The sequence below is a fragment of the Rhinoderma darwinii genome, assembly GCF_050947455.1.
Source record: "Rhinoderma darwinii isolate aRhiDar2 chromosome 5 unlocalized genomic scaffold, aRhiDar2.hap1 SUPER_5_unloc_55, whole genome shotgun sequence".
NCBI lineage: Eukaryota > Metazoa > Chordata > Amphibia > Anura > Rhinodermatidae > Rhinoderma > Rhinoderma darwinii.
In genome coordinates, this window is record NW_027461815.1 from 460,016 (window position 1) to 487,661 (window position 27,646).

Sequence of the window (27,646 nt, forward strand, 5' to 3'; positions counted from 1 at the left end):
AATGTCTCCAGTGCTGAGATCAGGTCTCCAGGAGGACAGTGAGGTAGAGGAGACACTTCCTAGTCCTCACCTGTAGTAATGTCTCCAGTGCTGAGATCAGGTCTCCAGGAGGACAGTGAGGTAGAGGAGACACTTCCTAGTCCTCACCTGTAGTAATGTCTCCAGTGCTGAGATCAGATCTCCAGGAGGACAGTGAGGTAGAGGAGACACTTCCTAGTCCTCACCTGTAGTAATGTCTCCAGTGCTGAGATCAGGTCTCCAGGAGGACAGTGAGGTAGAGGAGACACTTCCTAGTCCTCACCTGTAGTAATGTCTCCAGTGCTGAGATCAGATCTCCAGGTGGACAGTGAGGTAGAGGAGACACTTCCTAGTCCTCACCTGTAGTAATGTCTCCAGTACTGAGATCAGATCTCCAGGAGGACAGTGAGGTAGAGGAGACACTTCCTAGTCCTCTCCTGTAGTAATGTCTCCAGTACTGAGATCAGATCTCCAGGAGGACAGTGAGGTAGAGGAGACACTTCCTAGTCCTCTCCTGTAGTAATGTCTTCAGTACTGAGATCAGATCTCCAGGAGGACAGTGAGGTAGAGGAGACACTTCCTAGTCCTCACCTGTAGTAATGTCTCCAGTGCTGAGATCAGATCCCCAGGAGGACAGTGAGGTAGAGGAGACACTTCCTAGTCCTCTCCTGTAGTAATGTCTTCAGTACTGAGATCAGATTTCCAGGAGGACAGTGAGGTAGAGGAGACACTTCCTAGTCCTCATCTGTAGTAATGTCTCCAGTGCTGAGGTCAGATCTCCAGGAGGACTGTGAGGTAGAGGAAACACTTCCTAGTCCTGTCCTGTAGTAATGTCTCCAGTGCTGAGGTCAGATCTCCAGGAGGACAGTGAGGTAGAGGAGACACTTCCTAGTCCTCACCTGTAGTAATGTCTCCAGTGCTGAGATCAGATTTCCAGGAGGACAGTGAGGTAGAGGAGACACTTCCTAGTCCTCATCTGTAGTAATGTCTCCAGTGCTGAGGTCAGATCTCCAGGAGGACTGTGAGGTAGAGGAAACACTTCCTAGTCCTGTCCTGTAGTAATGTCTCCAGTGCTGAGGTCAGATCTCCAGGAGGACAGTGATGTAGAGGAGACACTTCCTAGTCCTCACCTGTAGTAATGTCTCCAGTACTGAGATCAGATCTCCAGGAGGACAGTGAGGTAGAGGAGACACTTCCTAGTCCTCTCCTGTAGTAATGTCTCCAGTACTGAGATCAGATCTCCAGGAGGACAGTGAGGTAGAGGAGACACTTCCTAGTCCTCTCCTGTAGTAATGTCTTCAGTACTGAGATCAGATCTCCAGGAGGACAGTGAGGTAGAGGAGACACTTCCTAGTCCTCACCTGTAGTAATGTCTCCAGTGCTGAGATCAGATCCCCAGGAGGACAGTGAGGTAGAGGAGACACTTCCTAGTCCTCTCCTGTAGTAATGTCTTCAGTACTGAGATCAGATTTCCAGGAGGACAGTGAGGTAGAGGAGACACTTCCTAGTCCTCACCTGTAGTAATGTCTCCAGTGCTGAGGTCAGATCTCCAGGAGGACTGTGAGGTAGAGGAAACACTTCCTAGTCCTGTCCTGTAGTAATGTCTCCAGTGCTGAGGTCAGATCTCCAGGAGGACAGTGAGGTAGAGGAGACACTTCCTAGTCCTCTCCTGTAGTAATGTCTTCAGTGCTGAGATCAGATTTCCAGGAGGACAGTGAGGTAGAGGAGACACTTCCTAGTCCTCACCTGTAGTAATGTCTCCAGTGCTGAGATCAGATCTCCAGGAGGACAGTGAGGTAGAGGAGACACTTCCTAGTCCTCTCCTGTAGTAATGTCTCCAGTGCTGAGATCAGATCTCCAGGAGGACTGTGAGGTAGAGGAAACACTTCCTAGTCCTCACCTGTAGTAATGTCTCCAGTGCTGAGATCAGATCTCCAGGAGGACAGTGAGGTAGAGGAGACACTTCCTAGTCCTCTCCTGTAGTAATGTCTCCAGTGCTGAGATCAGATCTCCAGGAGGACAGTGAGGTAGAGGAGACACTTCCTAGTCCTCACCTGTAGTAATGTCTCCAGTACTGAGATCAGACCTCCAGGAGGACAGTGAGGTAGAGGAGACACTTCCTAGTCCTCACCTGTAGTAATGTCTCCAGTGCTGAGATCAGATCCCCAGGAGGACAGTGAGGTAGAGGAGACACTTCCTAGTCCTCTCCTGTAGTAATGTCTCCAGTGCTGAGATCAGATCTCCAGGAGGACAGTGAGGTAGAGGAGAGACTTCCTCGTCCTCTCCTGTAGTAATGTCTCCAGTGCTGAGATCAGATCCCCAGGAGGACAATGAGGTAGAGGAGACACTTCCTAGTCCTCTCCTGTAGTAATGTCTCCAGTACTGAGATCAGATCTCCAGGACAGTGAGGTAGAGGAGACACTTCCTAGTACTCTCCTGTAGTAATGTCTCCAGTGCTGAGATCAGATCTCCGGGAGGACAGTGAGGTAGAGGGGACACTTCCTAGTCCTCTCCTGTAGTAATGTCTCCAGTGCTGAGATCAGATCTCCAGGAGGACAGTGAGGTAGAGGAGACACTTCCTAGTCCTCACCTGTAGTAATGTCTCCAGTACTGAGATCAGATCTCCGGGAGGACAGTGAGGTAGAGGAGACACTTCCTAGTCCTCACCTGTAGTAATGTCTCCAGTGCTGAGATCAGATCTCCAGGAGGACTGTGAGGTAGAGGAGACACTTCCTAGTCCTCACCTGTAGTAATGTCTCCAGTGCTGAGATCAGGAGGACAGTGAGGTAGAGGAGACACTTCCTAGTCCTCTCCTGTAGTAATGTCTTCAGTGCTGAGGTCAGATCTCCAGGAGGACAGTGAGGTAGAGGAGACACTTCCTTGTCCTCACCTGTAGTAATGTCTCCAGTGCTGAGATCAGATCTCCAGGAGGACTGTGAGGTAGAGGAAACACTTCCTAGTCCTCACCTGTAGTAATGTCTCCAGTGCTGAGATCAGATCTCCAGGAGGACAGTGAGGTAGAGGAGACACTTCCTAGTCCTCTCCTGTAGTAATGTCTCCAGTGCTGAGATCAGATCTCCAGGAGGACAGTGAGGTAGAGGAGACACTTCCTAGTCCTCACCTGTAGTAATGTCTCCAGTACTGAGATCAGACCTCCAGGAGGACAGTGAGGTAGAGGAGACACTTCCTAGTCCTCACCTGTAGTAATGTCTCCAGTGCTGAGATCAGATCCCCAGGAGGACAGTGAGGTAGAGGAGACACTTCCTAGTCCTCACCTGTAGTAATGTCTCCAGTACTGAGATCAGATCTCCAGGAGGACAGTGAGGTAGAGGAGACACTTCCTAGTCCTCACCTGTAGTAATGTCTCCAGTACTGAGATCAGATCTCCAGGAGGACAGTGAGGCAGAGGAGACACTTCCTAGTCCTCACCTGTAGTAATGTCTCCAGTACTGAGATCAGATCTCCAGGAGGACAGTGAGGTAGAGGAGACACTTCCTAGTCCTCACCTGTAGTAATGTCTCCAGTACTGAGATCAGATCTCCAGGAGGACAGTGAGGTAGAGGAGACACTTCCTAGTCCTCTCCTGTAGTAATGTCTCCAGTGCTGAGATCAGATCTCCAGGAGGACAGTGAGGTAGAGGAGAGACTTCCTCGTCCTCTCCTGTAGTAATGTCTCCAGTGCTGAGATCAGATCCCCAGGAGGACAATGAGGTAGAGGAGACACTTCCTAGTCCTCTCCTGTAGTAATGTCTCCAGTACTGAGATCAGATCTCCAGGACAGTGAGGTAGAGGAGACACTTCCTAGTACTCTCCTGTAGTAATGTCTCCAGTGCTGAGATCAGATCTCCGGGAGGACAGTGAGGTAGAGGGGACACTTCCTAGTCCTCTCCTGTAGTAATGTCTCCAGTGCTGAGATCAGATCTCCAGGAGGACAGTGAGGTAGAGGAGACACTTCCTAGTCCTCACCTGTAGTAATGTCTCCAGTACTGAGATCAGATCTCCGGGAGGACAGTGAGGTAGAGGAGACACTTCCTAGTCCTCACCTGTAGTAATGTCTCCAGTGCTGAGATCAGATCTCCAGGAGGACTGTGAGGTAGAGGAGACACTTCCTAGTCCTCACCTGTAGTAATGTCTCCAGTGCTGAGATCAGGAGGACAGTGAGGTAGAGGAGACACTTCCTAGTCCTCTCCTGTAGTAATGTCTTCAGTGCTGAGGTCAGATCTCCAGGAGGACAGTGAGGTAGAGGAGACACTTCCTTGTCCTAACCTGTAGTAATGTCTCCAGTGCTGAGATCAGATCTCCAGGAGGACTGTGAGGTAGAGGAAACACTTCCTAGTCCTCTCCTGTAGTAATGTCTCCAGTGCTGAGATCAGATCTCCAGGAGGACAGTGAGGTAGAGGAGACACTTCCTAGTTCTCATCTGTAGTAATGTCTCCAGTACTGAGATCAGATCTCCAGGAGGACAGTGAGGTAGAGGAGACACTTCCTAGTCCTCACCTGTAGTAATGTCTCCAGTGCTGAGATCAGATCTCCAGGAGGACAGTGAGGTAGAGGAGACACTTCCTAGTCCTCACCTGTAGTAATGTCTCCAGTGCTGAGATCAGATCTCCAGGAGGACAGTGACGTAGAGGAGACACTTCCTAGTCCTCTCCTGTAGTAATGTCTCCAGTGCTGAGATCAGATCTCCAGGAGGACAGTGAGGTAGAGGAGACACTTCCTAGTCCTCTCCTGTAGTAATGTCTCCAGTGCTGAGATCAGGAGGACAGTGAGGTAGAGGAGACACTTCCTAGTCCTCTCCTGTAGTAATGTCTCCTGTACTGAGATCAGATCTCCAGGAGGACAGTGAGGTAGAGGAGACACTTCCTAGTCCTCCCCTGTAGTAATGTCTCCAGTGCTGAGATCAGATCTCGAGGACAGTGAGGTAGAGGAGACACTTCCTAGTCCTCTCCTGTAGTAATGTCTCCAGTGCTGAGATCAGATCTCCAGGATGACAGTGAGGTAGAGGAGACACTTCCTAGTCCTCTCCTGTAGTAATGTCTCCAGTGCTGAGATCAGGAGGACAGTGAGGTAGAGGAGACACATCCTAGTCCTCTCCTGTAGTAATGTCTCCTGTACTGAGATCAGGTCTCCAGGAGGACAGTGAGGTAGAGGAGACACTTCCTAGTCCTCCCCTGTAGTAATGTCTCCAGTGCTGAGATCAGATCTCGAGGAGGACAGTGAGGTAGAGGAGACACTTCCTAGTCCTCTCCTGTAGTAATGTCTCCAGTGCTGAGATCAGATCTCCAGGAGGACAGTGAGGTAGAGGAGACACTTCCTAGTCCTCTCCTGTAGTAATGTCTCCAGTGCTGAGATCAGGAGGACAGTGAGGTAGAGGAGACACATCCTAGTCCTCTCCTGTAGTAATGTCTCCTGTACTGAGATCAGGTCTCCAGGAGGACAGTGAGGTAGAGGAGACACTTCCTAGTCCTCCCCTGTAGTAATGTCTCCAGTGCTGAGATCAGATCTCCAGGAGGACAGTGAGGTAGAGGAGACACTTCCTAGTCCTCTCCTGTAGTAATGTCTCCTGTACTGAGATCAGATCTCCAGGAGGACAGTGAAGTAGAGGAGACACTTCCTAGTCCTCTCCTTTAGTAATGTCTCCAGTGCTGAGATCAGATCTCCAGGAGGACAGTGAGGTAGAGGAGACACTTCCTAGTCCTCTCCTGTAGTAATGTCTGCTGTACTGAGATCAGGTCTCCAGGAGGACAGTGAGGTAGAGGAGACACTTCCTAGTCCTCTCCTGTAGTAATGTCTCCAGTGCTGAGATCAGATCTCCAGGAGGACAGTGAGGTAGAGGAGACACTTCCTAGTCCTCACCTGTAGTAATGTCTCCAGTGCTGAGATCAGATCTCCAGGAGGACAGTGAGGTAGAGGAGACACTTCCTAGTCCTCACCTGTAGTAATGTCTCCAGTGCTGAGATCAGATCTCCAGGAGGACAGTGAGGTAGAGGAGACACTTCCTAGTCCTCTCCTGTAGTAATGTCTCCAGTACTGAGATCAGATCTCCAGGAGGACAGTGAGGTAGAGGAGACATTTCCTAGTCCACCCCTGTAGTAATGTTTCCAGTGCTGAGATCAGATCTCCAGGAGGACAGTGAGGTAGAGGAGACACTTCCTAGTCCTCTCCTGTAGTAATGTCTCCAGTGCTGAGATCAGATCTCCAGGAGGACAGTGAGGTAGAGGAGACACTTCCTAGTCCTCACCTGTAGTAATGTCTCCAGTGCTGAGATCAGATCTCCAGGAGGACAGTGAGGTAGAGGAGACACTTCCTAGTCCTCTCCTGTAGTAATGTCTCCAGTGCTGAGATCAGGTCTCCAGGAGGACAGTGAGGTAGAGGAGACACTTCCTAGTCCTCTCCTGTAGTAATGTCTCCTGTACTGAGATCAGGTCTCCAGGAGGACAGTGAGGTAGAGGAGACACTTCCTAGTCCTCACCTGTAGTAATGTCTCCAGTGCTGAGATCAGATCTCCAGGAGGACAGTGAGGTAGAGGAGACACTTCCTAGTCCTCACCTGTAGTAATGTCTCCAGTGCTGAGATCAGATCTCCAGGAGGACAGTGAGGTAGAGGAGACACTTCCTAGTCCTCACCTGTAGTAATGTCTCCAGTGCTGAGATCAGATCTCCAGGAGGACAGTGAGGTGGAGGAGACACTTCCTAGTCCTCACCTGTAGTAATGTCTCCAGTGCTGAGATCAGGTCTCCAAGAGGACAGTGAGGTGGAGGAGACACTTCCTAGTCCTCTCCTCTAGTAATGTCTCCAGTGCTGAGATCAGATCTCCAGGAGGACAGTGAGGTGGAGGAGACACTTCCTAGTCCTCTCCTGTAGTAATGTCTCCAGTGCTGAGATCAGGAGGACAGTGAGGTAGAGGAGACACTTCCTAGTCCTCACCTGTAGTAATGTCTCCAGTGCTGAGATCAGGTCTCCAAGAGGACAGTGAGGTGGAGGAGACACTTCCTAGTCCTCTCCTGTAGTAATGTCTCCAGTGCTGAGATCAGATCTCCAGGAGGACAGTGAGGTAGAGGGGACACTTCCTAGTCCTCACCTGTAGTAATGTCTCCAGTGCTGAGATCAGATCTCCAGGAGGACAGTGAGGTAGAGGAGACACTTCCTAGTCCTCACCTGTAGTAATGTCTCCAGTACTGAGGTCATATCTCCAGGAGGACAGTGAGGTAGAGGAGACACTTCCTAGTCCTCTCCTGTAGTAATGTCTCCAGTGCTGAGATCAGATCTCCAGGAGGACAGTGAGGTAGAGGAGACACTTCCTAGTCCTCACCTGTAGTAATGTCTCCAGTACTGAGATCAGTTCTCCAGGAGGACAGTGAGGTAGAGGAGACACTTCCTAGTCCTCTCCTGTAGTAATGTCTCCAGTGCTGAGATCAGATCTCCAGGAGGACAGTGAGGTAGAGGAGACACTTCCTAGTCCTCACCTGTAGTAATGTCTCCAGTGCTGAGATCAGATCTCCAGGAGGACAGTGAGGTAGAGGAGACACTTCCTAGTCCTCACCTGTAGTAATGTCTCCAGTACTGAGGTCATATCTCCAGGAGGACAGTGAGGTAGAGGAGACACTTCCTAGTCCTCTCCTGTAGTAATGTCTCCAGTGCTGAGATCAGATCTCCAGGAGGACAGTGAGGTAGAGGAGACACTTCCTAGTCCTCACCTGTAGTAATGTCTCCAGTGCTGAGATCAGATCTCCAGGAGGACAGTGAGGCAGAGGAGACACTTCCTAGTCCTCACCTGTAGTAATGTCTCCAGTGCTGAGATCAGATCTCCAGGAGGACAGTGAGGTAGAGGAGACACTTCCTAGTCCTCTCCTGTAGTAATGTCTCCAGTGCTGAGATCAGGTCTCCAGGAGGACAGTGAGGCAGAGGAGACACTTCCTAGTCCTCACCTGTAGTAATGTCTCCAGTGCTGAGATCAGGTCTCCAGGAGGACAGTGAGGTAGAGGAGACACTTCCTAGTCCTCTCCTTTAGTAATGTCTCCAGTGCTGAGATCAGGTCTCCAAGAGGACAGTGAGGTGGAGGAGACACTTCCTAGTCCTCTCCTCTAGTAATGTCTCCAGTGCTGAGATCAGATCTCCAGGAGGACAGTGAGGTAGAGGAGACACTTCCTAGTCCTCTCCTTTAGTAATGTCTCCAGGGGGACTTGAGTTGCTTTTTTTCTCCTGCCTGAATTGACATCTCTGCAGTCTCCTCTGCTTTAGCGCTGCTGATGGAGTAGACCTCAGTGACGTCTCTCTTGACAAGGAGTTCATCTTGTGAATCTTGTGATTTCTGAATCATCCGGTCAGACAGGGGGGGATGGGGTTTATCAAATGACACATTTTGTCCCCCTTTGAATAATGGGGTCACCTAGTGAGGTCTGTGGGGTCCCTCCAGGATCTCCCAGACTGATACATTAACCCTTCATTTACCATACCACTTGTTACTTTGTGTTTGGAATGTATCTTTTTGCCTCCATTCTGTTTCTCAGTTCTTTTTCTTTCCTACACAGACGCTCGGTGACCACCACCAAAGCCCGCCATGGCCGTGCACGTAGAGGTGGTCACCCAGCTTTCCTCCACCCTGAGCGACATCCCTGTTTGTGACTGTCTTGTCTGTGTGTCAGTCTTCACTGTCGTTTTAGTTCTATTGATAAATACGGATGATTAGGATGAATATATACTGTCTGGGAATTCTTGTTCGTTGAGTTGATTTGTTTCAATGTATCCTGTAATGAGGCGTCTGACCAGCGACTATACGACAGTAGTGAATGGGGTGTGTGTATTTATGCAAAACGTCTATCGGTGGTATTTTTGGTGATAATTGTCCCCGGCTCATTGCGCTCCTCTTGCGGCTGCCGGTCATAATGACGTTGTCCTGATTGGATCATTTGTTGCGTCATGTGACTGATGTTACGCTATGGTGTCACTTTCACGTATCCGCCGCTCTCCGTGTCGTCGCGGGGGGGTGGGATGGGCACAGTCACAGTGCGGCGTTTTGTGCATTGTCTCTTAGTGACGCATCACACGGCTCTGCAGAATTTCACATTGCTCTGCGGGCTGGTCCCATGGGCGGCTGATCATGGCACAGGAGTTACGCGGCGAGGGTGGGGCACAGCCTCACAAGGGTTAATGGCTCTGCGGGAAGCGCCGCTGCAGGAATGTGTAGCTGCGAGATATTCAGCCCGTTCTGTCATAGCAAGTTCTAGGAATGTGAGAGCTGCTGAACATTGCACCAGAGCACCAGCTGTGAGACACCCCGAAACACAGGCACTTATCACCAGACACCCCGAAACACGGATACTTACCTACAGACACCCCGAAACACGGGCCCTTATCACCAGACACCCCGAAACACGGGCACTGATCACCAGACACCCCGAAACACGGGCACTTATCACCAGACACCCCGAAACACGGGCACTTATCACCAGACACCCCGAAACACGGGCACTTATCACCAGACACCCCGAAACACGGGCACTTATCACCAGACACCCCGAAACACGGGCACTTATCACCAGACACCCCGAAACATGGAGACATATAACCTGACACCCTGAAACACGGGGACTTGTTACCTGGAAGACACCCCAAAACACAGATGTGTGACTCGCGCTTTGTCTGGCAGCCTGAGCTGTGCGCTGTGTCTGGCAGCCTGAGCTGTGCGCTGTGTCTCGCAGCCTGAGCTGTGCGCTGTGTCTCGCAGCCTGGACTTTGTAGGGAGGCGGGGCATCATGTGGGCGTGTCAGTGGGGCATCCTGTGGGCGTGTCAGTGGGGCACACCTTGAGTGGGTCAGTGACACACCTCGGAAAGGGGAGGGCACTGAGGGGGCAGGGCAGGAACCAGACAGGGCAGGCTCGGAATTGCTTAGCCTGCGGCCAATCTGGGGGTAGAGAGAGAAGGGGAAGGAAGGAGGTGAAGGCTGGAGAGTCAGAGCGGAGATCAGACACAGCAGCACCAGCGGAGCCCGGCAGATTGTCAGCTCCATGGACCAGCAGATGTATCGCAGTAATGCCGCCCTGCCATCCAATCAGGACAGCTCATTCCGCCAGAGAACCAGCTCAGAGGACAACCTCTACCTGGCGGTGCTGAGGGCCACAGAGGGCAAGAAAGGTACCGGGGCCGGGGGGCTCGTGGACGGGTGGACGGGGTGTGGGCAGCGCTGGGTTCATGTGAGTGTAGGGGACGGTTAACCCCTCCTGTGCCTGTTGCTCCCGCAGAACTGCTTTAAATAGTTAGAGCCTGAGAGTTAACTGTGTGCTGGTCTGTGCCAGGGTTAGACCACCCATTAACCCCTTCTATGCCAGTGTGTGAGCCGTGCCCGTCTGTGCTTTGTGGCATCGCTGCGGAGAGCGGGCACCGCGGTCACTCTGCGGGAAATTGTCAATCTTGGGAACTGCATTGATTTTAAGGTGTTTCCTTCACCTCCGGTGTCTTGTCCTTAAGGACTCCCCCTTATTACAGCGGCATGGAAGATGAATATACCTGTACAGCCTCCTATTACCTGTATTGGGGGTACTATACCTGTACAGCCTCCTATTACCTGTATTGGGGGTACTATACCTGTACAGCCTCCTATTACCTGTATTGGGGGTACTATACCTGTACGTCGTCCTATTACCTGGTATTGGGGGTACTATACCTGTACAGCCTCCTATTACCTGGTATTGGGGGTACTATACCTGTACAGCCTCCTATTACCTGTATTGGGGGTACTATACCTGTACAGCCTCCTATTACCTGTATTGGGGGTACTATACCTGTACAGCCTCCTATTACCTGTATTGGGGGTACTATACCTGTACAGCCTCCTATTACCTGTATTGGGGTACTATACCTGTACAGCCTCCTATTACCTGTATTGGGGTACTATACCTGTACAGCCTCCTATTACCTGTATTGGGGTACTATACCTGTACAGCCTCCTATTACCTGGTATTGGGGGTACTATACCTGTACAGCCTCCTATTACCTGGTATTGGGGGTACTATACCTGTACGTCGTCCTATTACCTGGTATTGGGGGTACTATACCTGTACAGCCTCCTATTACCTGTATTGGGGGTACTATACCTGTACAGCCTCCTATTACCTGTATTGGGGGTACTATACCTGTACAGCCTCCTATTACCTGTATTGGGGGTACTATACCTGTACAGCCTCCTATTACCTGTATTGGGGTACTATACCTGTACAGCCTCCTATTACCTGTATTGGGGTACTATACCTGTACAGCCTCCTATTACCTGTATTGGGGGTACTATACCTGTACAGCCTCCTATTACCTGTATTGGGGGTACTATACCTGTACAGCCTCCTATTACCTGTATTGGGGTACTATACCTGTACAGCCTCCTATTACCTGTATTGGGGTACTATACCTGTACAGCCTCCTATTACCTGGTATTGGGGGTACTATACCTGTACAGCCTCCTATTACCTGGTATTGGGGGTACTATACCTGTACGTCGTCCTATTACCTGGTATTGGGGGTACTATACCTGTACAGCCTCCTATTACCTGTATTGGGGGTACTATACCTGTACAGCCTCCTATTACCTGTATTGGGGGTACTATACCTGTACAGCCTCCTATTACCTGTATTGGGGGTACTATACCTGTACAGCCTCCTATTACCTGGTATTGGGGGTACTATACCTGTACGTCGTCCTATTACCTGTATTGGGGTACTATACCTGTACAGCCTCCTATTACCTGTATTGGGGTACTATACCTGTACAGCCTCCTATTACCTGGTATTGGGGGTACTATACCTGTACAGCCTCCTATTACCTGTATTGGGGGTACTATACCTGTACAGCCTCCTATTACCTGGTATTGGGGGTACTATACCTGTACGTCGTCCTATTACCTGTATTGGGGGTACTATACCTGTACGTCGTCCTATTACCTGGTATTGGGGGTACTATACCTGTACAGCCTCCTATTACCTGTATTGGGGGTACTATACCTGTACAGCCTCCTATTACCTGTATTGGGGGTACTATACCTGTACAGCCTCCTATTACCTGTATTGGGGGTACTATACCTGTACGTCGTCCTATTACCTGTATTGGGGGTACTATACCTGTACAGCCTCCTATTACCTGTATTGGGGTACTATACCTGTACAGCCTCCTATTACCTGTATTGGGGGTACTATACCTGTACGTTGTCCTATTACCTGTATTGGGGGTACTATACCTGTACAGCCTCCTATTACCTGTATTGGGGGTACTATACCTGTACGTCGTCCTATTACCTGTATTGGGGTACTATACCTGTACGTCGTCCTATTACCTGTATTGGGGGTACTATACCTGTACGTCGTCCTATTACCTGTATTGGGGGTACTATACCTGTACGTCGTCCTATTACCTGTATTGGGGGTACTATACCTGTACAGCCTCCTATTACCTGTATTGGGGGTACTATACCTGTACAGCCTCCTATTACCTGGTATTGGGGGTACTATACCTGTACAGCCTCCTATTACCTGGTATTGGGGGTACTATACCTGTACAGCCTCCTATTACCTGTATTGGGGGTACTATACCTGTACGTCGTCCTATTACCTGTATTGGGGTACTATACCTGTACGTCGTCCTATTACCTGTATTGGGGGTACTATACCTGTACAGCCTCCTATTACCTGTATTGGGGGTACTATACCTGTACGTCGTCCTATTACCTGTATTGGGGTACTATACCTGTACGTCGTCCTATTACCTGTATTGGGGGTACTATACCTGTACGTCGTCCTATTACCTGTATTGGGGGTACTATACCTGTACGTCGTCCTATTACCTGTATTGGGGGTACTATACCTGTACAGCCTCCTATTACCTGTATTGGGGGTACTATACCTGTACAGCCTCCTATTACCTGGTATTGGGGGTACTATACCTGTACAGCCTCCTATTACCTGGTATTGGGGGTACTATATGGCTGTTCTGTGTGTCGCTTGTATTTACCTGTCGTCTCCTCTCTTACAGATGAACGAGACCGAGTGCAGAAGAAGACGTTTACCAAATGGGTGAACAAACATCTTATAAAGGTGAGTACAGGTTTCCCGCTATTTGTACACAGTCCGAAAACCACCTTTACCTACAACCAGTGCACTCCACCTGCGCACACAGACCTACAACCAGTGCACACACACAGACCTACAACCAGTGCACACACACAGACCTACAACCAGTGCACACACACAGACCTACAACCAGTGCACTCCACCTGCACACACAGACCTACAACCAGTGCACTCCACCTGCACACACAGACCTACAACCAGTGCACTCCACCTGCGCGCACAGACCTACAACCAGTGCGCTCCACCTGCGCGCACAGACCTACAACCAGTGCGCTCCACCTGCGCGCACAGACCTACAACCAGTGCGCTCCACCTGCGCGCACAGACCTACAACCAGTGCGCTCCACCTGCGCGCACAGACCTACAACCAGTGCGCTCCACCTGCGCGCACAGACCTACAGCCAGTACATCTACCTCTCCTGTTCTGCGGACAGATATAAATTCCAGGCCGTCTAGTTGCAGATACCAGAGAGCACTAACCTGTTGATGATGATGCGCTATCGGAGGTGGAGCGGTCGTTCTGCAGTGGTGGGGAGAGGTACTGCAGGGCTTTGCTATGAGACATGTCTGCAGTCCGTCCCTCCATTCTGTATATTCACCACATTTGGCCCAGTATCGGGGTACGGGCCCGGGCGGGCGTCTTACTGATGGTTGTTGTCGGCGACCTGTGTGATTTCATAGAGAAGGGACTGCTGGTCCCCACGTATAGAAGCCTCAGCGGACACTATAGGCAGATTGTGTGCTACTGTTTTATGTCATCAGCCACTACACAGCAGCAACCGCAGGCTCCAGCCGTCCCTCTGAATCATTCACGTTCCTTCACCCGCGGGTCCTGGTGGACTGAGCGTCACCTGTGCGGACAGAAGCTTCAGGACCCGCGACCTGTAACCCGTCACCTCTGCCCCGTCTTGCTGGATTATCAGGCGTTCTGAAGGATTGGATGGCAGATCACAGGATTGTGCAGGGCCTCCTGTATGTTGGGGGGCAGTACCCGCTCGCTGGGTGTGCCCCTCCGTTTAGTCACTGGATTCCTGGGGCTTTGAGTTCTTGTTGTGTCTGATGATTGTCGCGGTGCGGAAGTCTTGTGGTCGCTGCTTCCTGCGCCAGCTGGGGGGTCCCCGCCGGCCGCTGCTGAGTCACCGCCGTTTGTTGCTGGGATGTTTTTCTCCATTACCATGGAAACCACCACGCTCGGAACCAAAGCTTCTGCCCATTCATTGCCAGCTGCAGTGTGAGGAATAGTGACGTGGTGCTAGATCGTCAGCTCTTCAGCACAGAGAAAGTATTATGAGCGATTTGTATTTATTGCACATCCTAATACAATCTATTGCTGCCTGTTATCAGCCATTTCACAAAGCATAAGAAAATGCATGTAAAGAGGCGGAGCGAAGAACGATCCCTGCAGCGGTTTCCTTCATATAAATAAAGCGGTGCCGGTTGTGCGGTTTCTCTCTCTGCGGTGCCGGTTGTGCGGTTTGTCTCTGCGGTGCCGGTTGTGCGGTTTGTCTCTGCGGTGCCGGTTGTGCGGGTTGTCTCTGCGGTGCCGATTGTGCGGTTTGTCTCTGCGGTGCCGGTTGTGCGGTTTGTCTCTGCGGTGCCGGTTGTGCGGGTTGTCTCTGCGGTGCCGGTTGTGCGGTTTGTCTCTGCGGTGCCGGTTGTGCGGTCTCTCTCTCTGCGGTGCCGATTGTGCGGTTTGTCTCTGCGGTGCCGGATGTTCGGTTTGTCTCTGCGGTGCCGGATGTGCGGTTTGTCTCTGCGGTGCCGGTTGTGCGGTTTGTCTCTGCGGTGCCGGTTGTGCGGTTTGTCTCTGCGGTGCCGGTTGTGCGGTTTGTCTCTGCGGTGCCGGTTGTGCGGTTTGTCTCTGCGGTGCCGGTTGTGCGGTTTCTCTCTCTGCGGTGCCGGTTGTGCGATTTCTCTCTCTGCGGTGCCGGTTGTGCGATTTCTCCGTCTGCGGTGCCGGTTGTGCGATTTCTCCGTCTGCGGTGCCGGTTGTGCGATTTCTCCGTCTGCGGTGCCGGTTGTGCGGTTTCTCCCTCTGCGGTGCCGGTTGTGCGGTTTGTCTCTGCGGTGCCGGTTGTGCGGTTTGTCTCTGCGGTGCCGGTTGTGCGGTTTGTCTCTGCGGTGCCGGTTGTGCGGGTTGTCTCTGCGGTGCCGGTTGTGCGGTTTGTCTCTGCGGTGCCGGTTGTGCGGTTTGTCTCTGCGGTGCCGGTTGTGCGGGTTGTCTCTGCGGTGCCGGTTGTGCGGTTTGTCTCTGCGGTGCCGGTTGTGCGGTTTGTCTCTGCGGTGCCGGTTGTGCGGGTTGTCTCTGCGGTGCCGGTTGTGCGGTTTGTCTCTGCGGTGCCGGTTGTGCGGTTTGTCTCTGCGGTGCCGGTTGTGCGGTTTGTCTCTGCGGTGCCGGTTGTGCGGTTTCTCTCTCTGCGGTGCCGGTTGTGCGGTTTCTCTCTCTGCGGTGCCGGTTGTGCGGGTTGTCTCTGCGGTGCGGTTTGTCGCTGTTTTGAGCTGATTAGTGACTCTTTTCGCTCCTCCACTCCGGCGTCGCTCAGTGTTTGTACATTGTCGGCCTCTGTCTCGGCTCCCGGCCTAGAAACACTGCGAGAATTCCCCAGCAGCTCCCGGCCTTCTGTTTGGATCTGTGCCCCAGAACTTCCCAAAACTTGTTATTATCAGAAGAGGAAGCCGACCCGGAATATCATCCCCTCCCCGGGTGCCTGGGCCCCCCCTCCCCGGGTGCCTGGGCCCCCCCTCCCCGGGTGTAGCATTCTCGAGGCACAGCGCTTCCCAATTGCCCTGACCAGAGCCAGATAGTCCAGTTGTGAGTGGCGGTTGGGCATCCCTGGGGTAAGCTTGGTGTGGGCAGTCGCTTTGTTGCGTGCCCCTGTGGCGGTCTCCTGCTGGAGTGACGGGCGCAGCACCCGGTGTACTGAGGATATTCGCTTGATCAGGGGATCTCCCGACACGTCTCCTTTAACTGGCCTCTTATGGTCCGGATCGCCCCTCGTCATGTGCAGACTCCCGGCCTCGTTATCTTCCCACCAATAAATAAAATGTCAGACGTCCCCGTGCTTCCATTATTCTGGGTCTGCGGCGCCCGTGGCGAAGCTGCAGCTTATTGCTAAGGACATGTTGTCCTTCATGATACAAGGCGCCCATTCATCTAACAGGGAGGCCTCACATGTGACGGGGCAGTTTTGTCACGTCTTATTATGGCTGTGAGAAGATCCAGCGATTGGATGGCACAGACGAGAATATAAGGAAACTGTTCATGAAGTGTTACCTGCATGCTGATGGAACCCAATTCCGGACTTCTGTACTGGTAGATCCTCTCCCTGACCTCCGTACTGATAGATCCTCTCCCTGACCTCCGTACTGATAGATCCTCTCCCTGACCTCCGTACTGATAGATCCCCTCCCTGACCTCCGTACTGATAGATCCCCTCCCTGACCTCCGTACTGATAGATCCCCTCCCTGACCTCCGTACTGATAGATCCCCTCCCTGACCTCCGTACTGATAGATCCCCCTCCCTGACCTCCGTACTGATAGATCCCCCTCCCTGACCTCCGTACTGATAGATCCCCCTCCCTGACCTCCGTACTGATCCCCTCCCTGACCTCCGTACTGATAGATCCTCTCCCTGACCTCCGTACCGATAGATCCTGACCTCCGTACCGATAGATCCTCTCCCTGACCTCCGTACCGATAGATCCTCTCCCTGACCTCCGTACCGATAGATCCTCTCCCTGACCTCCGTACCGATAGATCCTCTCCCTGACCTCCGTACCGATAGATCCTCTCCCTGACCTCCGTACCGATAGATCCCCTCCCTGACCTCCATCCTCTCCCTGACCTCCGTACCGATAGATCCCCTCCCTGACCTCCATCCTCTCCCTGACCTCCCTACCGATAGATCCCCTCCCTGACCTCCATCCTCTCCCTGACCTCCGTACCGATAGATCCCCTCCCTGACCTCCATCCTCTCCCTGACCTCCGTACCGATAGACCCCCTCCCTGACCTCCATCCTCTCCCTGACCTGCGTACTGATAGATCCCCTCCCTGACCTGCGTACTGATAGATCCCCTCCCTGACCTGCGTACTGATAGATCCCCTCCCTGACCTGCGTACTGATAGATCCCCTCCCTGACCTGCGTACTGATAGATCCCCTCCCTGACCTGCGTACTGATAGATCCCCTCCCTGACCTGCGTACTGATAGATCCCCTCCCTGACCTCCGTACTGATAGATCCCCTCCCTGACCTCCGTACTGATAGATCCCCTCCCTGACCTCCGTACTGATAGATCCCCTCCCTGACCTGCGTACTGATAGATCCCCTCCCTGACCTGCGTACTGATAGATCCCCTCCCTGACCTGCGTACTGATAGATCCCCTCCCTGACCTCCGTACTGATAGATCCCCTCCCTGACCTCCGTACTGATAGATCCCCTCCCTGACCTCCGTACTGATAGATCCCCTCCCTGACCTCCGTACTGATAGATCCCCTCCCTGACCTCCGTACTGATAGATCCCCTCCCTGACCTCCGTACTGATAGATCCCCTCCCTGACCTCCGTACTGATAGATCCCCTCCCTGACCTCCGTACTGATAGATCCCCTCCCTGACCTCCGTACTGATAGATCCCCTCCCTGACCTCCGTACTGCTAGATCCCCTCCCTGACCTCCGTACTGCTAGATCCCCTCCCTGACCTCCGTACTGCTAGATCCCCTCCCTGACCTCCGTACTGCTAGATCCCCTCCCTGACCTCCGTACTGCTAGATCCCCTCCCTGACCTCCGTACTGCTAGATCCCCTCCCTGACCTCCGTACTGCTAGATCCCCTCCCTGACCTCCGTACTGCTAGATCCCCTCCCTGACCTCCGTACTGCTAGATCCCCTCCCTGACCTCCGTACTGCTAGATCCCCTCCCTGACCTCCGTACTGCTAGATCCTCTCCCTGACCTCCGTACTGCTAGATCCTCTCCCTGACCTCCGTACTGCTAGATCCTCTCCCTGACCTCCGTACTGCTAGATCCTCTCCCTGACCTCCGTACTGCTAGATCCTCTCCCTGACCTCCGTACTGCTAGATCCCCTCCCTGACCTCCGTACTGCTAGATCCCCTCCCTGACCTCCGTACTGATAGATCCCCTCCCTGACCTCCGTACTGATAGATCCCCTCCCTGACCTCCGTACTGATAGATCCCCTCCCTGACCTCCGTACTGATAGATCCCCTCCCTGACCTCCGTACTGATAGATCCCCTCCCTGACCTCCGTGCCGACAGATCCCCCTCCGTGCCGATAGATCCTCTCCCTGACCTCCGTGCCGACAGATCCCGGCTTGCTATGCTGGGTGATCCTTCTCCAGGAATGCGGTGTAGGTTTTGGGAGGGGAGGTCGGGTCGTTGCTATAATATTTGGAATTTATATGGCCTTTTATACTTGTGATTTTATGAGGTCCTTGTCCTCCTGGCTCCGGGGGTTTGTTTACTCTGGTGAGTCAATGCTGACAATTAGTGACTCTTAATGAGTGAGTTTAGCCATCGTGGATAACAAGGTCCATCATGATTACTGGGTGGGTCTAGTTACCGGTGTCGCCTTCTTCAGCCTCTACGTGGCTCACGGGTGACCTACTAATCCGTAGAGTCCAGAGGTGGGATCTGCACAAGTGTTTCATCAAAACCAGTACTACAGGTCTGTATTGTGATAATTACCGAGGCCTTTGATGGGGACTTTGGTGATTTCCGGGTCTGTCATGAAGGTCTTGGATATTTTGAAGGCTAATAATAGGTAATGGGCTGTTTAATGGGTCAATGGAGGGTTCTCTGATGGTCTGTAGTTCCTTGACGAGGGTTAGATAATGTTTTGTTCACCTATGGAGGTCCATTATTAGTCACTCGTTTTCTGTAGGTCCATGACAGGGTCACCAGTGGCCGGTAGGTCCATATCGGGATTTCTTTGTAGGTCTACGAGGCTCTGTAGGCCCATTGTGGAGTACATGATGCTCCTTCGGATCACCATTGACTTTCTGTGCATCCATGATGGCGTTTCTGATGTTCTGTAGACTGACGGACCTTGGTATGTTCTGCCGGCCAGTTATAGGGGTCTCAGATGTTCTATAGCTTCCGCTACGTGGTCATTGATGATCAGTAGGGATGTTCTAGAAGTCCATGTTGTCCCCTCTGATCTTTTGTAGGTCTATGAAGGGGTCTTGGGATGATGCTGAAGACCCTTCGGTTGATATCTTATCATGATATTTCCTTAATTCCTGCCTTTTTTTTCTCTCTGTTTTTGTGTCCTCTCGGTCCACGTCTTCTCTCTCCCGTCTCCCCTCCTGCCGACTCTGCAGCACTGGAGAGCGGAGGTAGGTTCCAGCTTTCTCCTCTTTCTTCCATCTTCTGATCACGTTGCTGCTTTCCACGACTCCCAGACTTGAGTGATGGGTCGCGGCCCAGTTGAGTGATGGGTCGCGGCCCAGTTGAGTGATGGGTCGCGGCCCAGTTGAGTGATGGGTCGCGGCCCAGTTGAGTGATGGGTCGCGGCCCAGTTGAGTGATGGGTCGCGGCCCAGTTGAGTGATGGGTCGCGGCCCAGTTGAGTGATGGGTCGCGGCTGGGCCTGGCATGGGCTCCATGTGTTGTACTTTGCATGGCTTGTACGATATTAACCACAATTCCAGTTATTGCTGCACAATGAGGGACTTGATCCTGATTTTTCTGACGTTGAGGACAGACAGGAGGGGCTTTCATACTGTCAGGGTGGGATAAACCTATGGTGGTTCTGGCCGCAGGTCTCAGGTTCATGCCGTGGGCTGGAATAACGTGGAGCGTTGTCTTCTCCTCTGGTCGTCTCCGACTCCCTTCAGTCTTGAGCGGCGAGTGACGATATTCCATCCACATCATGGGGTGCGGTCTGTGGATAACGGGGTCTCCATCCTGTGCATGGTGTGTGGGGGGCGGAGGGCGGCATGTTGTGTTGGTTGTGCCGTCTTTGGTCCATGATGTGCTGTGCGGTCTCACGGTTTTTCACTGCATGCCGCCATCATCCGTTTCTTGTCAGCGATGAGCGTGGAGATCATACGTAACCCCCTCCCCCGCCCCGCGTTATTGTGCTGCAATGAGCTGACAGCTGTAATCACACAATGGCGCTGTTATTTCCGTTAACGCCCCGGGCGCAGACATGGAAATCTGGTATAGATTGTATATGATCATCTCTGTTTACTAAGAAGGTGTCTGCTGGCTTAACCCTGTGTGTGCCGCCTGCTGCAGACCCAGGAGTCAGGACCGCGGCTCATGTCGCCCTGTGCCAGCTGTGATCCTGGCTCACCCGGCCGCCGCATGGCATGAAGTGTAGACCGTAGGCTTCCTGACTCCCTGTGTCCTGCAGATGAAGCAGGCTTTATTGTAGCACTCTGCTCCGTAGCCTGGCATGCTGTAGAGCGGGTCCGGGCCTGCCAGCGCTGTTGGCTCACGTCTTCCATACGTTCCGCTGATTTGGCCTCTGGAGACTCCTGAATACATTGGGCCCTTTATGTGAATTTTCCGCCGGGTCTTCACTTGCGGAGAGATCCAGTGCCAGGAAAATTCAGCCGTCCTCAGCCAGGAGTCTGCACGCAGGGTCTGCTCCTTGAGGGTCCGGCTATACACGTTGGGGGTATCCGGGGCTCAGAGGACACAGCCCCTCATCCTTAGGGTATGATGGTGGCACAGAGCCGGGCACCATGTCCCAGTACTGACTGTTATCAGGTATCGTCAGCCCGGGCGCTGCTCTGACACTGACGGATTGTGCTGGGCGAGGTGACTGCCGCATTCCAGATGAAAGGTTAACGTTACTCCACAGCGAGGCAGAGATTGTGCCAAGTCCTCCGCCTGCCGCCAGCCGCATCTCCTCCACCTGCCGCCAGCCGCATCTCCTCCGCCTGCCGCCAGCCGCATCTCCTCCGCCTGCCGCCAGCCGCATCTCCTCCGCCTGCCGCCAGCCGTATCTCCTCCGCCTGCCGCCAGCCGTATCTCCTCCGCCTGCCGCCAGCCGTATCTCCTCCGCCTGCCGCCAGCCGTATCTCCTCCGCCTGCCGCCAGCCGTATCTCCTCCGCCTGCCGCCAGCCGTATCTCCTCCGCCTGCCGCCAGCCGTATCTCCTCCGCCTGCCGCCAGCCGTATCTCCTCCGCCTGCCGCCAGCCGTATCTCCTCCGCCTGCCGCCAGCCGTATCTCCTCCGCCTGCCGCCAGCCGTATCTCCTCCGCCTGCCGCCAGCCGTATCTCCTCCGCCTGCCGCCAGCCGTATCTCCTCCGCCTGCCGCCAGCCGTATCTCCTCCGCCTGCCGCCAGCCGTATCTCCTCCGCCAGCCGTATCTCCTCCACCTGCCGCCAGCCGTATCTCCTCCGCAGCGTCAGCTCTGCTATGTCCTCTTATTAATCCGTTGTCTCTTTGTCTCCAGGCTCAACGTCACGTGAATGACTTGTATGAAGATCTCCGCGATGGACACAACCTCATCTCTCTGCTGGAAGTTCTATCGGGGGAGACCCTGGTGAGTGACCCCCCAATCCCTCGGGTTCATTGTGGATTGCAGCTTCCGCTCCCCTGGGATCTCATGTGGGACCTCCTGCATCTCTCACTACTAACGTCTCCCACCCCTCACCCCGATCTAGTGGATGTTCTGCAGATATCGAGGACTCTCGGGGGTCTGATCCCCGTCTAGAAGCTGCGCTCACATCCAGCCCCCGGTTCAGAGGAGACTCCGCTCATATTCTGGAGCCTTAAAGGGCCAGCGTCCAGTCTTCCGAATAGTGAGAAGTTCTGCAACTTTCTGTTTCAATTCCTCGTCATTTCCAGGATCTCTGCTTGCTTCCATTGAATGGGAACATTCTTGTTTAAATCTAAATCCAGAGGCTGAAATACAGACCTAATACTGCTCAAAGCTGAGGGTGTGCTACAATGTATCCAGTCTAGACAGTCATCAGCCTGGACTCCAGCCTGATACATGTTACCTGCACTGATACATTGTAACAAACGATCAGGACAGGAGAGAGATTTGCGCTGCTGCTGTATTTGGCGAACAGAGGATTGTTTACACTGATACATTGCAACAAACGGTCAGCTGTGACAGCAAGCAGAGATCTTGAAAATGGAATTGAAGCCTATTAGACTGTAAACCCTTTAATAAGAATGATGACACCCCCCCCCTCCCTCCCCCCCCCCCCCAGGCCGTGGGCGTCTATAGGTCACCGGAGACATCAGACCGGAGATGTGGACGTAGAAGGTGCAGCCAACAGACATTGACTGCACGGAGACGCCTCATGCTGCGGCCCCCGCACCCCGGCCCTGGCGGAGGTTGTTGTCCCCCTCCCCCGGAGCCTCTAGGACACCGCATGGGTAGTAACTACAGGACAGAAGATTTACACTGGGCCCCGCAGGTGGAGGAGACTGTAGTGCAGCAGGGTCCTGGTAGATGAGCGCCCCCTGTTGTTAACCCATTAACACTTCTGCTGGGATAAATCCTTGGCTTTTCTCTTTCTCCCCTTTTATTTTCTCCTGTTTGCTGGACTCTGCCCTGACCTTTGCCCTGTGCCCTTTGCTCCCTCCTTGCACTGCTGTTGCTGGGTAGACGAGGGAACGGGACGTTATCAGGAACTTGCGGCTGGTGAGTGCCGGAGGGCGCCATGTTTGCACCTGGCATGATGGTAAAGTGGCATGCTGGTCTGCCATTGGCTGGGTGTGGGTGTGATGTCATCCCTGTCCGGGCACCTGTCAGGTAACTTGTAGCATCAGATGTGCCCTGGACGAGGGCGAGCCGCCCCCCCCCCCCGACTGTCACACGGTGTATAATGTCCCATCATGTGGGTGATTATAACCCCCGTATATATAATAGACCTCGTCCTCGTACACGCATAGAGTTCAGGGAATTGTGCCAGATTGGCGCACGCTACGTAATATATGCGCTGCCCCTCACGCTGCCCTTCGTGGATACCGGTATTTTTCTCCCCAAAAATGGTACAGCAATAATTTGGCGCAACTAATGCTAACTATTTAGCCACGCCCCTTTCTTTAATTTTTCCAAATCCGCCAAGCGTGTCACAGAACAATGGCGTCACATGACGTGCCCCTCCCCCATGTACACGTCCTCACGCAGATCACGTACCGTCAGGGCTGACAACACACACTATAGCCAGCCAATCTGATTGTCGCTAAAACCAGCGCTAACATGTGATTGGTGAGTTTTGTTATTGGATGTATGTTGATTGGCTGAAGATGCATGGCTCCTCCCTCGTATCCTAAGTGATCAGGTGACTGTGCCCGGCGTGTCTCGCCATGAGGAGCGGCCGGTATCTGAGCCCGGACGTTACATAGTGACGTCCCGTATCCATAGCACGCCGGTTCTTATATATGACGCCATCCACGTAATTGACGGCTGCAGGACTGGGACCAACTCTGGCCGCCATGTTGGATAATTATATAATTTGGGGTCCATAGACTGTGATGTCCGGCGGTTCATTGGCGTTACTCCGGTGGTCACCGCAGCAGTGTCCAGGCAGGGAGGGGGTCAGTGACGGCCGGTGCTTAGTGGTCAGCGGCCTCGTCCTGATGGTTGTGTGCCCGAAGCTGGCCAGAGCAGAGGTCACTGACGTGTCTGTGCAGGGGGACCACAGGATGGCGCTGACGGTGATGAAGGCTGAGGGGGCCATGTGATGATGATGAAGGCTGAGGGGTCATGTGATGATGATGAAGGCTGAGGGGTCATGTGATGATGATGAAGGCTGAGGGGTCATGTGATGATGATGAAGGCTGAGGGGTCATGTGATGAAGGCTGAGAGGACATGTGATGATGATGAAGGCTGAGGGGTCATGTGATGATGATGAAGGCTGAGGGGTCATGTGATGATGATGATGATGATGAAGGCTGAGGGGGTCATGTGATGGGGTCATGTGATGATGATGATGATGATGATGAAGGCTGAGGGGTCATGTGATGATGATGATGAAGGCTGAGGGGTCATGTGATGATGATGATGGTGGCTGAGGGGGTCATGTGATGATGATGAAGGCTGAGGGGGTCATGTGATGATGATGATGATGGTGGCTGAGGGGTCATGTGATGATGATGAAGGCTGAGGGGGTCATGTGATGATGATGAAGGCTGAGGGGGTCATGTGATGATGATGAAGGCTGAGGGGGTCATGTGATGATGATGATGGCTGAGGGGTCATGTGATGATGATGGCTGAGGGGTCATGTGATGATGATGGCTGAGGGGTCATGTGATGATGATGGCTGAGGGGTCATGTGATGATGATGAAGGCTGAGGGGTCATGTGATGATGATGAAGGCTGAGGGGGTCATGTGATGATGATGATGGCTGAGGGGTCATGTGATGATGATGATGATGAAGGCTGAGGGGTCATGTGATGAGGATGAAGGCTGAGGGGTCATGTGATGAAGGCTGAGGGGTCATGTGATGATGATGATGAAGGCTGAGGGGTCATGTGATGATGATGATGGTGAGGATGAAGGCTGAGGGGTCATGTGATGATGATGGTGGTGAGGATGAAGGCTGAGGGGTCATGTGATGATGATGGCTGAGGGGTCATGTGATGATGATGGCTGAGGGGGTCATGTGATGATGATGAAGGCTGAGGGGTCATGTGATTGATGATGATGAAGGCTGAGGGGTCAGTGATGATGAAGGCTGGGTGTTGTGTGATGATGATGAAGGCTGGGTGTTGTATGATGATGAAGGCTGGGTGTTGTGTGATGATGATGAAGGCTGGGTGTTGTGTGATGATGATGAAGGCTGGGTGTTGTGTGGTGGTGATGATGATGAAGGCTGGGTGTTGTGTGATGATGATGATGATGATGAAGGCTGGGTGTTGTGTGGTGATGATGATGAAGGCTGGGTGTTGTGTGGTGATGAAGGCTGGGTGATGATGATGAAGGCTGGGTGTTGTGTGATGATGAAGGCTGGGTGTTGTGTGGTGATGATGATGATGATGATGATGAAGAAGGCTGGGTGTTGTGTGGTGATGATGATGAAGGCTGAGGGTCGTGTGAAGGGGCATTTCCTCGGTCCAGTCCCTCTTCCTAGTCTTTGCTCTGCAGGAAGCGCTCCCTCTGTCCCTGGGATTTCCTGAATGTCCCTTTATGGCGGCGCTCGACGTTCCGGGAATGTTTTCTATTATTTTGCAGCCTCCAGGAATGTGAGTGGCCGCCCCGCGTGCACCTGGTGAGCGACACCAGCCGGGAGGGCGGCAGCACCACGTCCCTGTAGGATATCGGGGTGCAGACGCCCCCCCCCCCCCATGGAGCAGTAGAGAATAGTCCGCAGCCGGCAGCCAACACAAATATAAGGAACGTTTTCGGCTTTTTTCAAGTTAGAAATCTGTGTAATCGGAAACGTAAATCTCCGCCTGGATGAAGGGAGTCGTGGTTTGCTGACGTCCGGGGACTACTTTCTACCAGCCGGGGGTGTGTCACCGCGCCAATGTCAAGATGGCGGCACATTGGGTGGAAACTGATAGTGTAACGAATACCGTAAGATCTCTCAATGAACTAACTCAGCGGGGTGTCTGCTGGGGGTGCCCGGGGGTGTCTGCTGGGGCTGTGGTGCTGGGGGTGCCCGGGGCTGTGGCCCTGGCGTGACCCCCCTATGAGAGTCACTGGTCTGAGTGTTGGCGCACGTGTGCGGGGGATATCTGGGGGCGCACGTGTGCGGGGGATATCTGGGGGTGTGTGGGGGATATCTGGGGGTGTGTGGGGGATATCTGGGGGTGTGTGGGGGATATCTGGGGGTGTGTGGGGGATATCTGGGGGTGTGTGGGGGATATCTGGGGGTGTGTGGGGGATATCTGGGGGCGCACGTGTGCGGGGGATATCTGGGGGCGCACGTGTGCGGGGGATATCTGGGGGCGCGCGGGGGATATCTGGGGGCGCACGTGTGCGGGGGATATCTGGGGGCGCACGTGTGCGGGGGATATCTGGGGGCGCACGTGTGCGGGGGATTTCTGGGGGCGCAGTCCACCATCGTCTCCTTGTATAACCTGAGTGTGTTTATGTTTCAGCCCCGGGAGAAAGGCCGCATGCGGTTCCACAAGCTGCAGAACGTTCAGATTGCTCTGGATTTCCTGAAGCTGCGACAGGTAAGTGACCGTCCTTCCGGCCGCCGTCCCTGCCGCGGTTCATCCGCGCTTCATCCGCGCTCAGCTCTGTCTCTTTTGCAGGTGAAACTGGTGAATATCCGTAACGATGACATCGCAGACGGCAACCCCAAACTGACGCTCGGCCTGATCTGGACCATCATCCTTCACTTCCAGGTGAGCGATGATGATGATGATGGCGGCGGCTCCGCTCAGCGCTGGGTTACTGGATCTCTATTATTTTATCCCTATGACTGGCGCCGCCGGTGTGATGTGCAGGGTGTGGTCACCGGTGACTCACCACCCCCTCCCCCGTTCTGCCAGGCTTTATAACTTCCTGTCTCCCTGGCAGGGTGTCAGCGCCAGCTGCCGTCATATAACTGTGCCCAGGCCTCGTCTATGTGTGGGAGGGGGCACATAATTCTGTATACTGGGGTCCTGTGATCGGGATGTGCCCGCTTGTCGTGTCACTGGCGCGTTCTGGGTATAAGGCCCCATGCACACAAACTTATTTTTGCGCCCGCAATTCACCCACAAATCTGCCTTCATTTCAATGGCCCCTGCACAGGACCGTGGCGTCCATGGTCTGTGCACGGCCCAGGAGCCTAGTTCCAGGCTCATAGAAAGGAACGCACGGCCCGCGGGTGACGCTCCACGGTTTGCGACCCGATAATCCCCTCCGTGCACTTGGCTACAGTCGTGTGCGTGAGGCCGATGTCTGTAGAGCCTGCGCTGTGCGGATCAGGGAATGGCGCCATCTTCAGGCTGACCGGGACACTGCGGCACGTGCTCTCACTGTGTCACCAGCACGGAATCCGCAGCCTGCGACATGCTGGGACTTGTAGTGCCGCTGCAGAGCGGTGAGGTCGAGGTTGGTCTGTGGCGCGGTTTTCAGCGCTCGCCGCTGTTTTGAGGAACCATTGTCTGCTGAACGCTCCGCCTATCACGAGACCTCTGGGGTTCTCCCTCCTCGGATCACTTTCTCCAGGGTGGATGATGGGAGGAGTAGTGGCGGTGCCGGGGACATGCTCTCACTTTCACCAGGGTGGATGATGGGAGGAGTAGTGGCGGTGCCGGGGACATGCTCTCACTTTCTCCAGGGTGGATGATGGGAGGAGTAGTGGCGGTGCCGGGGACATGTTCTCACTTTCACCAGGGTGGATGATGGGAGGAGTAGTGGCGGTGCCGGGGACATGCTCTCACTTTCTCCAGGGTGGATGATGGGAGGAGTAGTGGCGGTGCCGGGGACATGTTCTCACTTTCTCCAGGGTGGATGATGGGAGGAGTAGTGGCGGTGCCGGGGACATGTTCTCACTTTCACCAGGGTGGATGATGGGAGGAGTAGTGGCGGTGCCGGGGACATGTTCTCACTTTCACCAGGGTGGATGATGGGAGGAGT

At 53.5% G+C, this 27,646-nt stretch overlaps 1 protein-coding gene across 12 annotated transcripts in view; it reads left to right on the forward strand.

Annotated features, from left to right (window-relative positions):
• The window catches only part of PLEC (plectin), a 178,556-nt gene that overhangs the window by 88,526 nt on the left and 62,384 nt on the right, over nt 1–27,646 (forward strand). For 4 of the 12 annotated variants that reach the window (XM_075847650.1, XM_075847651.1, XM_075847658.1 and 1 more), the window contains exons 2-7: nt 13,033–13,094; nt 19,471–19,485; nt 21,559–21,648; nt 22,726–22,761; nt 26,173–26,250; nt 26,332–26,424. In XM_075847650.1, coding sequence (XP_075703765.1) covers nt 13,033–13,094; nt 19,471–19,485; nt 21,559–21,648; nt 22,726–22,761; nt 26,173–26,250; nt 26,332–26,424 — 374 coding nt within the window. Of the gene's footprint in view, nt 1–9,935; nt 10,152–13,032; nt 13,095–19,470; nt 19,486–21,558; nt 21,649–22,725; nt 22,762–26,172; nt 26,251–26,331; nt 26,425–27,646 lie in introns of those variants that run through there. The other 8 variants (XM_075847652.1, XM_075847656.1, XM_075847653.1 and 5 more) reach the window with 5 other exon arrangements.